The sequence below is a fragment of the Emys orbicularis genome, chromosome 13 (assembly GCF_028017835.1).
Source record: "Emys orbicularis isolate rEmyOrb1 chromosome 13, rEmyOrb1.hap1, whole genome shotgun sequence".
NCBI classification, from domain to species: Eukaryota; Metazoa; Chordata; order Testudines; family Emydidae; genus Emys; species Emys orbicularis.
In genome coordinates, this window is record NC_088695.1 from 11,884,584 (window position 1) to 11,897,729 (window position 13,146).

Below are 13,146 nucleotides of genomic sequence, written 5' to 3' on the forward strand. Positions count from 1 at the left end.
TGGGTCCCCTGCCCCCTGTGGAGGCTGGGAGCTGTGAGGGGGCCCACCGCCTGTGTCGGCCAGGAGCTGTGGCAGGGGTCCCGCTGCCTGTAGCGGCTTGGAGCACCCAGGGGGCCCTTGCTGCCCAGTCCACCAGGAGCTGTGGGGGCCCCCGCTGCCCACAACCTCTGAAAAAATCATAGCCTTAATTATCACTGAATGTTTCACTACCACTTTGTGTGCCTCTGTGGGCACAGATCACACTGACTCCGAGCCTTAACGCCCAAGGCAAACTTCGCAAATGCAGCGGATTGACTGAGCAGGTTTAAGATTTTGCTTTGAAGTCCCACTCAAAACTTCCTTCATTAGGGGCCCTTCCTCACCTGACACAGAAAGGATGGTGGGAGAGGAGGTGGAAGGTGGTAGGAGAAGGGGCAGAGCTTAGGTTATTTGCATGGCCTTAACTGTGCATTTCATCTTTGCCATGTTTTGGAAGGAGTTTGCCTTGGTATATAAACAGGATCAGGGCCTAACTTATGTTTGTCAGTTTCTTATATTAAACCATAAACAGTAACCTCCAATAGGCCTATATGTCATTAGCTTTAAATGGCTATTTTATGTATTTAATTTTGAAAAAGCTACAGTGTTCTCTCAGGGTTTTTCCTCCTAAAGAAACACAGAAAGATTTATCACCTTCCCCCCAGTTCAGCACTGCTCTTTGCCTGGGGGAATATAATATCGGGTCCCTTCACAGAGAGCTTTGCATTTCTCTGCACAGTCTCCAGGAGCTGAAAATCAAACAGGCTTCCCCCCCAGCTCAGCCAATGAGAAAGACCCTAAGTGAACAAACACCCAATTGCGGCTGCAGTCTAAAGGCAGGAAAGTGAAATGAAACCTGTCACTTTCGCCCGCTGGGAGCCATGGCTGCAGAGAGCCCTGTACAGAGTCTCCAGGATGAAGCTTCTTGTTCCATCTGTCTGGAGTATTTCAAAGACCCGGTGTCTATCCACTGCGGGCACAACTTCTGCCGGGCCTGCATCACTGACTACTGGGAAGAGTCAGATATCAACTTCTCCTGCCCTCAGTGCAGAGAAACCGCCCAGCAGAGAAACTTCAGACCCAACAGGGAGCTGGCAAAAATTATCGAAATAGCCAAGCGGCTGAGTTTACAGGCAGCCAAAGGCTCAGGAGGCGAGCGAGTGTGTGAGAAGCACCAGGAGACCCTGAAACTGTTCTGCGAGGAGGATCAAGCCCCCATCTGTGTGATCTGCCGAGAGTCCCAGGCTCACAGATCTCACACCGTGGTTCCCATAGAGGAGGCTGCCCAGGAGTACAAGGTAGGGAAGCCTAGTGTATTGTAACAGGCAGGAGTTTAAATAAGTAAAGCATCAGATAGAATGGGATCTTCCACTGTGAATTTCTAGACAGAGAAATTTCACATACAGTATTTAGATTTCTCACTAGTTTAATCTGAATGCCTCATTTCCTGTGTGTGTGTGTGTGTGTGTGTGTGTGTGTGTGTGTGTGTGTGTGTGTGTGTGTGTGTGTGTGTGTATATATACCCACATACCATTAAGAAGACAGGAAATGACGCTTACGTTAATGATCTCTGCTCTCAACCTCTTGCCGAATAACGTCTGGGAGTTGGATCAAAGTGATGCTGAACTTTTGCTACCTAATAGTTCTGTTCAAAATGACATTGCTCAGGAGCTGAATAAAACTGACAGAGCTAATACAGGGCCCGATTCAGCAAAACGCTTAGACGTGAGCTTAACTTTAAGAGTGTGAGTTGTCCGACTGAAGACAGTGGAACTATTCCCTTGATCTAACGCAGCGGTCACCAACCGGTAGATCGCGATAGACTGGTCGATCCTGGAGCCTCTGCCAGTCGATCACGATCTCTGGCTGCTAAAAGTCTGGCAGCGCAGCGGGTCTAAGCAGACTCCCTGCCTGCCCTGCCCCCACGCCGCTCCCAGAAGTGGCTGGCATGTCTCTGCAGCCCCTGGGGGGAGAGGGCATCAGGTCTATGTGTGCTGCCCGCACCCGCAAGCATTGCCCCTGCACTGGGGGGGGGCGGGGCCAGCGGCAGCGCAAGGAGTTGCCTGCTACCCTCCCACCCCCAGGGCCGCAGACATGCCAGCTGCTTCCTGGAGTGGTATGGGGCCAGGGCAGGCAAGAAGCCTCCCTTATACCCGCTGCGCCACCGACTGGGAGCCACCTTGCACCCCTTCCTGCACCCCACCCCGCTGCCCCAACCTGGAGCCCCCTCCTGCACCCAAACTCCCTCCCAGACCCCGCACTTCCTCCCAACCCCCTGCCCCAGCCCTGAGCCCGCACCCAAATTCCCTCCCAGAGCTTGCACCCCTCACCCCCTCCTGCATCCCAACCCCCTGTCCCAGGCTGGAGCCCCCTTCTGTACCCAAACTCCTTCCCAGAGCCTGCACCCCTCACCCCCTCCTGCACCTCAATACTCTGCCCCAGCCCAGAGCCCCCTCCTGCACCCCAACCTCCTGGTCCAGGCTCAACCTAGAGCCTCCTCCCACACTCCAAACCCCTCTTCCCCAGCCCAGAGCCTGCACCCCCTCCTGCACCCCAACCCTCTGCCCCAGCCCGGTAAAAGTGAGTAAGGGTGGGGGAGAGCAAGTAATAGAGGGAGGGGGAATGGAGTGAGCAGCATGGGGCCTCAGGAAAGGGGCGGGGTAGATCCTGGGTTGATCTTAAATTCAAAAAGCGATCTTGTGCGTAAAAAGGTTGGAGACCACTGATCTAACAAAAGCATGTGTTTCAGTGTTTTGCTGAACAATGGCCATTCTTTTCCTTTGTCTGTGTCACTCATTTTATTCCTGACACAGGAATCACTCACTTCTTGGGTCCCAAACATGCGGATGTCTCAGAAGCCAGGGGGCTAAGGATTATACAGACCAAGATTGTAACATCAGTAACCAGTAAAACAATCCAGTGAATTGGAGGAGACAAACCTGGTGGCCAATTATGCATGGCTGTGGAATCATTTTCTCCTTTTGAGTTAAATCAGCTGCAGAGAGTTTAAACAAATACAGTCATATCCGTGTAGCTGGGTTGTAGTTTGTAGGGACTGGATTCTCCCTACGCCGCTGTCCAAAGAAGGGGAAAAAAGTTGAACACTCAACATTATTTCTTTGCTCAGGAAAAAATCCAGATCCAATTACAGATTCTGAAGGAAGAGAGAGAAAAGCTGATGGGATTGAAACTGACCAAAGAGGCAAGAATCTGGGAGCATCTGGTAGGTACCAGTTGTTATTATCCAGCAAGGACATGTAGGTGCATGTCCCTCCCAGGGTGGGTATCACTCTGGTAGTGTGGGGGTCCAGGGGATGGGAGAGTCAGGGTCTCATACTGTGACTACGTGTCACTGAGTGAGATCCTGTGTTTCTATGTTCCCCTTTGGGGATGTCCCGTCTCTGCCGGCTGGATTGTGGCAGAGACTATGTGTCTTGCATTCAGGCTGCTGAAAATGCCCCTGGACTCTGATATGTGAAGGGGGAGAGATGCAGTGCATGATCCTGGGCTGGCTAGCACCAGGCATGAGGTCATGGCCTGGCCGCCTCCTTTCCCTCTCCTGAGCAGCCAGAAGCATCACATCTGCTCCAGGGGCACAAGGCAGCTCGTGTGGCCTTCCCCAGAAGATACAGAAAGAGCCTGTTCTCCCCCCATCCCTGCTGAGTCCAGGCTCAGTCTGGGCCTGTGTGTCTGTGTTTGGACGTGCTGGGAATTTCTGGGTGTTCCTGTTTGCACCCCTAGATGTCTTCGTGTTTGGGCATCTCTGGGAGCAGGCGACTATCCGGATTTCCTGAGTTAATGTATTAGAGGGTTAAGCTGTCTGTTGAGTTCTCTTTTGTTTCATTCTTTTTCGTTTGTTTGCTTCCCCCAGCCTCTCTCACTCCCAATGTCATCCAGGGCATGTCTACACAGTAACTAGACACCCGTGGCTGGCCCGTGCCAGCTGACTCAGGTTCGCCGGGCTCAGGTTGTGGGGGTCTAGGACCCTGAGAAGTGAAGGGTCCCAGACCTTGGGCTCCAGCCTGAGCCCAGAAGTCTACACAGCAATGAAACAGCCCCGCAGCCCGGAGGCACCGACTTTCTGGTTTCCCTGGGGGTGCTCAACCCCCGCTCTGCCCCACGCCCTCCCTCACTTCACCCCTTCCCCCAAGGCCCCGCCCCATTCCACCCCCTCCCCCGAGTGTGCCCCACCCTCATTCCGCCTCTTCCTGCCCCCCGCTTCTCCCCCTCCCCGCCCCAGCACATCGTGCATGCCGCTGAACAGCTGATCACTGGCATGTGAGAGGCGCTGTGTGAGGAGGAGGAGCTGATCGATGGGGCCGCTGGTGGGTATTGAGCACCCACTATTTTATCCCCGTGGGTGCTCCAGGGCTGAAGCACCCATGGATTTGGCACCTATGCTGCAGCCCGAGCCCTGCGAGCCCAAGTCAGCTGGCACAGGTCAGCTGCAGGTTTTTCTTTGCTGTGTGGATATACCCTCAGAGTCCTGCCTTAACTTCTCCTTCAGGGACCTACCTGAAAGGTCACAGACTCTCTTGTGTCAGGCACATAGACTCACCAGTCAGATTACAGTCAGCAGGGAACTGTAGGAAAATCTTCCCCCTAACAATACTGGGAACTAGATAAGTTCCTGGAGAATTGGTCCATCAATGGCTATTAGCCAGGATGGGCAGGGATGGTGTCCCTAGCCTCTGTTTGCCAAAAGCTGGGAATGGGAGACGGGATGGATCACTTGATGATTACCTGTTCTGTTCATTCCCTCTGAAGCACCTGGCATTGACCATTGTCGGAAGACAGGACACTGGGCTAGATGGACCTTTGGTCTGACCCAGTCTGGCCATTCTTACGTTTTTATGGGAAAGTTTCTCTCAAGTGCTATTTAAGGTTGCAATAAAATACCCCTTCCCCCTCCCCATTGAGTACCCAGGCTCTCATCTGGAGCTGGCATGAATTGGTAGAGCTGCCTTGACGTTCGTGGAGTTAAACCAGCTGAAGATCTGGCCCCAGGTGACTCACTCTGTGGGCCCTGCCCTGCCCTTTCCCTTCCTCATTACAGGAGCAGGTAGAAACAGAGAGGCTGAAGATTCTGTCTGAATTTGAGCAGCTGCGGCAGTTCCTGGAGGAACAAGAGCGACTCCTGCTGGCCCGATTGGAAGAGCTGGACAAGGAGATTGAGAAGAGAAGGGATGAGAACATTGCCAAACTCTTGGAGGAGATTTCCTGTGTAAATGACATGATCAGCGAGCTAGAGGGGAAGTGCCAGCAGCCAGCGAGTGAATTCCTGCAGGTGAGATACTGGATCCTTGATACGCAAGAGCCTTGGAGTCCAGGAGTCAAACGCTAGAGTAGAACTCACAGGTTATGCAGCTGAAATATAATTTTTTACTGTTTCTAACCATTAGTATTGTTATTTGTTTCATTGTTCAGAGAACCTGGGTATTTTAAATCAAATATAATCTATCTTGGTACTCAAATGTCCCCCATGACCATCGGATCTGCATGCCTCCCCAAAATTAATGCATTGATCCTCTTCTTAGGGAAGGATTATTATCTGCATTTTACAGATGGGGCGGACCGAGGCAAAGAAGCCTGGATCCCAAAGGGACTTGTCATTGCAAGGCCTAACTTTCAGGTCCTTAGAAAATCACTATAACAACAGTGGGATCCACAACGTTAGGCCCCCAGGCTCCCTGCACGATGCACAGGTGGAGCTAGGCACCGAAGAACGGGAGCCGCCGAAGCCGGCTGGTGGGGGATGCCAAGGAGAGGGGTGTGTCCCAAGCCTGCCATTCTTGCAAAGAGAGGTGCCCAAATCTGGACTGCAGGGGAGGCGCCTGGCTCTTGCTTGTGATCCACAAATGGGAACCCCTTACCTGGAGACTGGTGTCTTCTGGTGCTTAAATCGTTCTTGTGGGAAAAAGTCAGGCGGGTAACTAGTGCCGAACAAAGCCATGCTGGTGGCAGAGCCGACTCGCCCTTGTAACCTTTAGCTCAGTAATTAGGGTACTCGGTCGGGAGGTAGGAAATTCTGGTTCAATCCCTATCTGATGAGAAGAAGAGATGTGACAGGGGTTCCTCACCTTAGAGATACACACCCTAACCACTGGCATAAAGAGTGGATTTCAATTTACTTCTCTTCTAGCCTACTTGAAGGAAGGGGCACAATGGACTAAGCAGTTAGGTACGAAGAATAGCCCTAAGGTTATACCCTGAAATCATCTAAACAGCTACCGAGATTGGTTTGTGTTGCATCTCGTTGATTTCACTAAGGTTCCTTCTTTCCCTTCCCCTTCTAGGATGTCCAAAGCACCTTGAGCAGGTATGTGGCTCCTTCTCACTCCCCCTCACAAGTTTCTGTGCTGTTCTTATTAGCGGTTTGTATTGTGGTAGTATTTAGGGGCCCCAAACCACAGACTAATAGGGCTCCATGGACAAAAACGTAACAGACACTCCATGCCATAGGCGCCGATTCTGTGGGTGGTCTGTGGCTGGAGCACCCACCGAAAAAAAAACAGTGGGTAGTCAGCATCCACTGGTGGCCCTGCCGATCAGCTCCTCTCCCTCCCTCCCAGCACCTCCTGCCCGCTGCAGATCAGCTGTTCAGCGACGTGCAGGAGGCACTAGGGAGGAGGGGACAGAGCGAGGACGGGGCATGCTCCAGAGAGGGGACGGAACGGGGTGGGAAGAGGCAGGGCGGGGTGGGGTGGGGTCTTGTGGGAAGGGATGGAGTGGGGCGGGGCCTGGGGCAGAGCATGGGTTGAGCACCCCCAGGGAAATGAGGAAGCCAGTGCCTGTCCTGCCATACCCTTCATTGGGAAAGGATCCCTCCTTCCTTGCCCTTTTGACTAGGACAAGCGTAGGTGTCCGATGCCCCAGAAACCCTTACCTTGGAGGTCCCTCTGAATGAGGAGACCCGGGTGCTTTCCTCCTCCTAGAGGGAAGGCAGAGTGAATTTCCAAACACACAGTGGCTCTCATAGTGAAACAAGATTTATGTGAACATAGAGCAAGAAGATCATTTTTAAAAAATTGATGATCACCACTTATCTATGTTTATATCTCTATCGGCTGAGAGCAAAATTCTTGGCTACCTGATAACTTTTGGGTGATGCATGAGGCAAGCTGGAGTTGTGGCGTTCTCTCAGTCCACTTCCAAGTGCTCAAATGGCCACATCACAAAGATGTACGGCACAGACGTCATTTTTTTTGCCCACTTATTGGTAAATCGCAGCAGGAAAGCCAAGGACCGAATTGGCCATGGGTTCAGATGGGATTTGTCTGGTCCATATATAAAGCACAGGAATAAAACTCTGTTAGGGAAGCTTCCACTGAGGGCTTGTCTACACTGCCACCTTACAACACTGAAACTTTCTCACTCAGGGGTGTGAAAAAACACACCCCATGAGTGATGCAAGCTTCATTGCTCTAAAGTGGCAGTGTAGATAGTGCACCAGCGCTGGGAGCTACTCCCCTCATGGGGGTGGGTTTTTTACAGCTGGAGCTGGAGCCGCGACTACATAGCCACGTTAAAGCACTGCCACAGCAGTGCTTTAATGTTGGTAGAGAAGACATACCCTGAGGCTGGGATACACAAAGGCAGTCTAGGGGTGGAATCCTGGCCCTGCTGAAGTCAAAAGAAATTTTGCTATGTACTTCACTGGGCCAGGGTTTTACCCCAGTCCTATCAGGACAGCGGGGTTCCGTAGCATGAAAGTCATGGGGAAAGATTATTTAAAAAAGAAAAAAGCAAACAAACAATGGAGAATAAGGAATAAACTATATAATGAATTAGACGAGTCTGTTTCTTTCCAGGTGTGAGCTGGGGAAGGTCCCGCAACTGGAGGAGGTTTCTCCTGAGCCAGAGAAAACCCCCAGCAGCATCTCTCATAAAACTATTGCTCTAAAGGAGACTCTGAGGAAATTCCAAGGTACGGAGAAGGGATTGGGGAAGAGGGGAACTTGACATATGACAGTGGGAGGAGATGGGCCAATTAGCTGCTCATGTAAAGTCCAGACAATAACAGTAAACAATGATGTTATCATTACTGAACTCTGTAAGGGCCTAGAGCAGAGGTTCTCAACCTTTTTTGGCTATGACCCCCTTTGAAAATATTTCAGGCTGTGACGACCCCCTCAAAAAGTGACGACCCCCTCCACACCACGCTTTAATATACTTCTGTGCTGCTGCTGGCGGTGGCGCTGCCTTCAGAGCTGGGAGCCGCACCTGCCACTCTCGCGACCCCTCCTACAATAGTCTGGCGATCCCCTTTTGGGTCGGACCCCCCAGTTTGGGAAATACTGGACCAGAGGAGATTCCTTGGGACTAGAACGTAGGATGAGAGCTGGTTGGAAAGTGGGAGGTGTTTTCTCTCTCTCACACACACTTACTTTTGAAAATGTTTCTTTACAAATAATTCATAAGTATTATCTAAGTTTCTTTTTCCCATGGGCAGGTCTATCCTCCCCAGTGCCCTCACCCACCATTCCTGATCCCTCCTTTCACCCTGCACCCCCCTGGGCTATCCTCTTCTCTACTTCTACCTCTTTGCTTTTCCCTCTTGGCTGAGGGACCCACCCAGCCTGCTGATGCTGGTGTCCCTCCACTCAGGGCCGGCCTTAGGGGAAATGGTGCCCTGGGCGCATGGGCGGCAGGTGAACCCCCCCTTTGGGGAGGCTAGCCCCTCGGCCCTGCCCTCCCTGTGCTGACAAAGCCCCGAGCGCCCCAGCTGCACCGGCCCAAACTGCCCCAGCCAGCCCAGCCCCTGGCTGCCAGTCCGAGCTAAGTCCCTGCCGGCTTTAGGGGAACGTGGGTAGGGCCTTGGGGTGGAGCATAGGTGGGGCCACAGCCTGGGTTAGGGGAGGCTTAGTCTTCCCTAGCCTTTGATATCCACCGCCCATGCCTGGGCAAACTTGTATTTTGGTGCCTCTGGCCCCCACAGGCGCCCCACCGCCCTATCGCCCTGACCCCCACTGGTCCCCCCCATCCAGGCCCTGCTGCCTTCCATCAGTGCTTAATTTGTATTGAAAGAGATGCCGGGGCTCAGCCCTAGCACAAATTAAGCACTGGCTGTCGTCAGGACAGTGGGTAGGAGGTAACAGCACAGCATCCCCTTAAATACCGCACCTTGGGTGGCGGCCCAGCCCGCCGACCTCTAAGGCTGGTCCTGCCTCCACTCTCCTCAGGAGTGGCTAGGAGTGGGGCAGCAGGGTGAGAAGCAGAAAGGCAGAATCTGTAGCCAAAACTGCAGCTGTAACAGCACCTCTAGTGCCTGGGAGAAGGGAACCGCGGTGAAATCCCTGCTCAGCCCCAGCAGAGGCAGCTCACTGCAATTTGGGACAGAGAAGCAGGAAATCAGGGAGGATCCCAGCCAGGATGGGGCTGCGGGGGTGTGTGAGAAATGGTTCCAGCCGCCCGCAGGGCCGAGCTCTGCCCCTAACGCTCTGATTTTCTCTTGGTTCCCCCCCCAGCGGATGTGACTCTGGATCCAGACACGGCTCACCCCCGCCTCGTCCTGTCTGAGGATGGGAAAAGTGTGAGATGGGAAGACACGCGCCAGCATGTGCCCGACAATCCCAAGAGATTTGATTCTTCTCGCTGCGTGCTGGGCCTGGAGGGCTTCTCCTCGGGGAGGCATTACTGGGAGGTGGAGGTGGAGGATGGGGGAGCCTGGGCTGTAGGGGTGGCCAGAGAGTCTGTGAGGAGGAAGGGACGGGTCAATGTTAACCCGGAGGAGGGCATCTGGGCCGTGGGTCAATGTGGGACTCAGTACCTGGCTCTCACCTCCCCCAAGATCCCCCTCTCCCTTGCTGAACGGCCCAGGACCATCGGGATTTATCTGGACTGCGAAGAGGGGCGGGTGGCATTTTTTGATGCTGATAACGAGGCCCCGATCTTCACTTTCCCACCGGCCTCTGTCCCTGGAGAAAAAATCCTCCCTTTACTGTGTTTGGGGAGAGGATCCCAGTTCAGACTGTGTCCCTGCGTCACAGGGTATAATATAGAGCCTTAGAAATACACATGGTTAGCCTCACACGGCCCAGTTTGTCCTGGAGGTCAAAGTGTATTTGTGCATGTCAAACCCAAGAGAAGGGGGAAAAGGTATCAACCTGTCTGTGTGTCCCAACACTGATTCTGCAGGATTCTAGCAGTTTGCAGGGACATAGACTGGGATGGGGGCAACCGGAACCAGAAATGGGGCATTGGAGAAGGGTAATTGGGGTAGGGGGGAACGGGGAGGAGGTGGATACTGGAGAAATGAACCTGAAAGGGCGGGAGCCAATTAATAATCTCCAGCTTTGAATGGGGTTTTACGGATGCATTTTTAAAAAAAGAAAATGGATTCTACATTCTTATGATCCATGGAATAATTGTATTAAAGTGAATTGTAAAGTCCCCAAGGGTCCTTTTGTCTCTCCTGGTGGGTTTAAAAAGAAAAAAAATAGAGTAAGTGAAACTGCAATGAGCCATTCATAAGGGAGGCAGTGTGGCCTAGTGGATACAGCACTGCATTCAGGAGACCTGGGTTCTCTTTCCAGCATAGCCACTGGCCTGTTGGGGGAGTTTGGGCATGGCTCTGTACCTCTCTCTCCCCATCTGTGAAATGGGGCTGATACTGGCCTCCTTTGTAAAGTGATTTGAGATCCTTGGTTGTAAAGTGCTGTCCGAGAACTACACGGAGGCAACACCCCTTTAGCTGAGTCTGTGAAAAGCTGTGTGTAGACAAGGCCATCATGCTTGTTAGCAGAGACTGATACTGGGCCCTTGCACAAACACAGCACTATCTTCACTGGGGGACAGGAGCTGGTTGTGTCTGATGTATTAAAACGGAGCTCCAGACCTGCCCCCCTCCCCTCCCAAGGTCTTTTCCATTGGATGCAAAACACAGACTCCCAAACGGGTGAAAGTTTGTGTCCCAGGGGCAATCAAGAACCTCCAGGATGAGGAAGCAGGAGATTGGAGATGCATGGTGTCATAACTATAAAAGGAAGGGTAACAGCTCTCTGTGTACAGTACTAAAATCCCTCCTGGTCAGAGACTCCAAAATCCTTTTACCTGTAAAGGGTTAAGAAGCTCGGGTAACCTGGCTGACACCTGACCCAGAGGACCAATGAGGGGACAAGATACTTTCAAATCTTGGGGGGGGAAAGGCTTTTGTGTGTGCTCTTTGTTTAAGGGGTGGTTCGCTCTTGGGACTGAGAGGGACCAGACATCAATCCAGGTTCTCCCCATCTTTCTAAACAAGTCTCTCTTATTTCAAAATTGTAAGTAAAAGCCAGGCAAGGCGTCTTAGATTTACTTTGTTTTCTCAACTTGTAAATGTACCTTTTACTAAAGTGCTTATCTTGTTTGCTATACTTTGAACCTAAGACAGAGGGGATTCCTCTGAGCTCTTTAAGTTTGATTACCCTGTAAAGTTATTTTCCATACTGATTTTGCAGAGATGATTTTTACCTTTTGCTTTAATTAAAAGCCTTCTTTTTAAAAACCTGATTGATTTCTCCTTGTTTTAAGATCCAAAGGGGGTTTGGATCTGTATTCACCAGGAGTTGGTGAAAGGAAGGAGGGGGGAAGGGTCAATTTCTCCTTGTTTAAGATCCAAGCAGTTTGGATCTGTATTCACCAGGGAATTGGTGAAAGGTTTCTCAAGGCTTCCCAGGGAGGGAATCCATCGAGAATGGTGGCAGCGGGACCAGAGCTAAGCTGGTAGATAAGCTTAGCAGTTTTCATGCAGGCCCCTACATTTGTACCCTAAAGTTCAAAGTAGGGATACAGCCTTGACACATGGCGTGGGGGGAAAAATACCCCTTGGATTTCAATGTACTGCTAGTCTAGCTCTGACAAAGGAAGGAAGAATGGCCTTGTAGTTCAGAGGTTAGCTTTGGACTCAGGAGATTCAGGCTCCTTTCTTGGCGTTGCCTCAGGATTCCTGTGTAATTTGAAGTGAGCCATTAGACCGCTCCATGCCTCAGATTATCCATCAGGGGTGTTAGGATTGCACACCGTCCCGAACTCGCAGAGGGCGGGTGAGGGTAAATTAGTTCGTGAATGTGAGCTACCAACAAACTACAAGATGAGACAGCAGAATGGTCTAACACATGGCTTCAAAGTGTGAGTTCTCCACCTCGTCGCAGCGAGATGGGGGTTATTGGAACAGGAAAAATGTCCGAAACTTCCAAACGTGGGAGTGAAAGAAAAAGACAGAAGTTAGAAAAATTCCCATATACATGGTGGGGAAATGTAATTCACCTATTGGATGCATTTGGGTATTTAACCTGTATATATGGGATTGTGGGGTGTCTATGGCTAATTTGGAAATATGGGATTGTGCTTGCACATTGGCATCAAGAGTCTCACACACATACTATGCTGATGTCTCATTATGCATATCTCGTAAATTTATAGTTATGTTCACAGGCGCCGACTTTCCCATTTCCCCAGGGGGTGCTTGACCCCTGCTCCGCCCCAGGACCCACCCCCACTCCACACCGTCCCCCAAGGCCCCACCCACCTCTTCCCGCCCCTGCCCTGCCCTTGCTCCACCTCTTCCTGGCCCCACTCCTCCCCCTTCCCCCCAGTGCCTCCTGCCCCCCCGCTGTACAGCTGATCAATGACAGGCAGGAGGCGCTGAGGGGGAGGATCTGATCGGTGGGGCCTGGGTGGGAGGTGCTGGGGAGGAGGGGGAGGAGTTGATTGACAGGGCTGCCAGTGGGTGCTGAGCACCCACTATTTTTTTCTAGTGGGTTCTCCAGCCGCAGAGCACCCATGGAGTTGGCGCCTATGGTTATGTTGGGGTTTGGGTGAAACCTCATTATAGTTGGTGGGTATAACAGGCCATCCTTCATGCAGGAGAGATGTAAAGAACATGAAGCTCCTTCATGGAATAAGAGAGCTGAAACAATAGGAGCCTCTACCCAAAGCACAGGCTACAGATAGGGATCTGAATTATGTGGGTGGACGGGTTTCACTGGGGGAAGGAACGCAAATGCAGAAGAACTGGTAATGGTTGGATGAACGTGTGTGTGAGAGAGAGATGCAGCAGAAACACCACAGAAACACTCAACGAAAGCAGCAAAGGAGCCTTGGACACAGCCAAGGATACACATGTAGTGTTGTGTCCCTGAGGGAAAA

At 51.9% G+C, this 13,146-nt stretch overlaps 1 protein-coding gene across 1 annotated transcript; it reads left to right on the forward strand.

Annotated features, from left to right (window-relative positions):
* The first annotated feature begins 899 nt into the window (after positions 1-899).
* Positions 900-10,027, forward strand: LOC135887712 (E3 ubiquitin-protein ligase TRIM39-like). The gene is made up of 6 exons (XM_065415438.1): positions 900-1,316; positions 3,146-3,241; positions 5,075-5,305; positions 6,315-6,337; positions 7,830-7,945; positions 9,486-10,027. The coding sequence occupies exons 1-6, from the start codon at positions 900-902 to the stop codon at positions 10,025-10,027; spliced, it is 1,425 nt and encodes a 474-aa protein (XP_065271510.1).
* Positions 10,028-13,146: the final 3,119 nt, after the last annotated feature.

Bases quoted from the DNA above. Each gene is read 5' to 3' on its own strand.
- LOC135887712 (XM_065415438.1), top strand. From the start codon at position 900: ATGGCTGCAGAGAGCCCTGTACAGAGTCTCCAGGATGAAGCTTCTTGT. The intron at 5,306-6,314 runs GTGAGATACTGG...TTCCCCTTCTAG, and splicing joins CAGCGAGTGAATTCCTGCAG to GATGTCCAAAGCACCTTGAG. The intron at 6,338-7,829 runs GTATGTGGCTCC...GTTTCTTTCCAG, and splicing joins GTCCAAAGCACCTTGAGCAG to GTGTGAGCTGGGGAAGGTCC.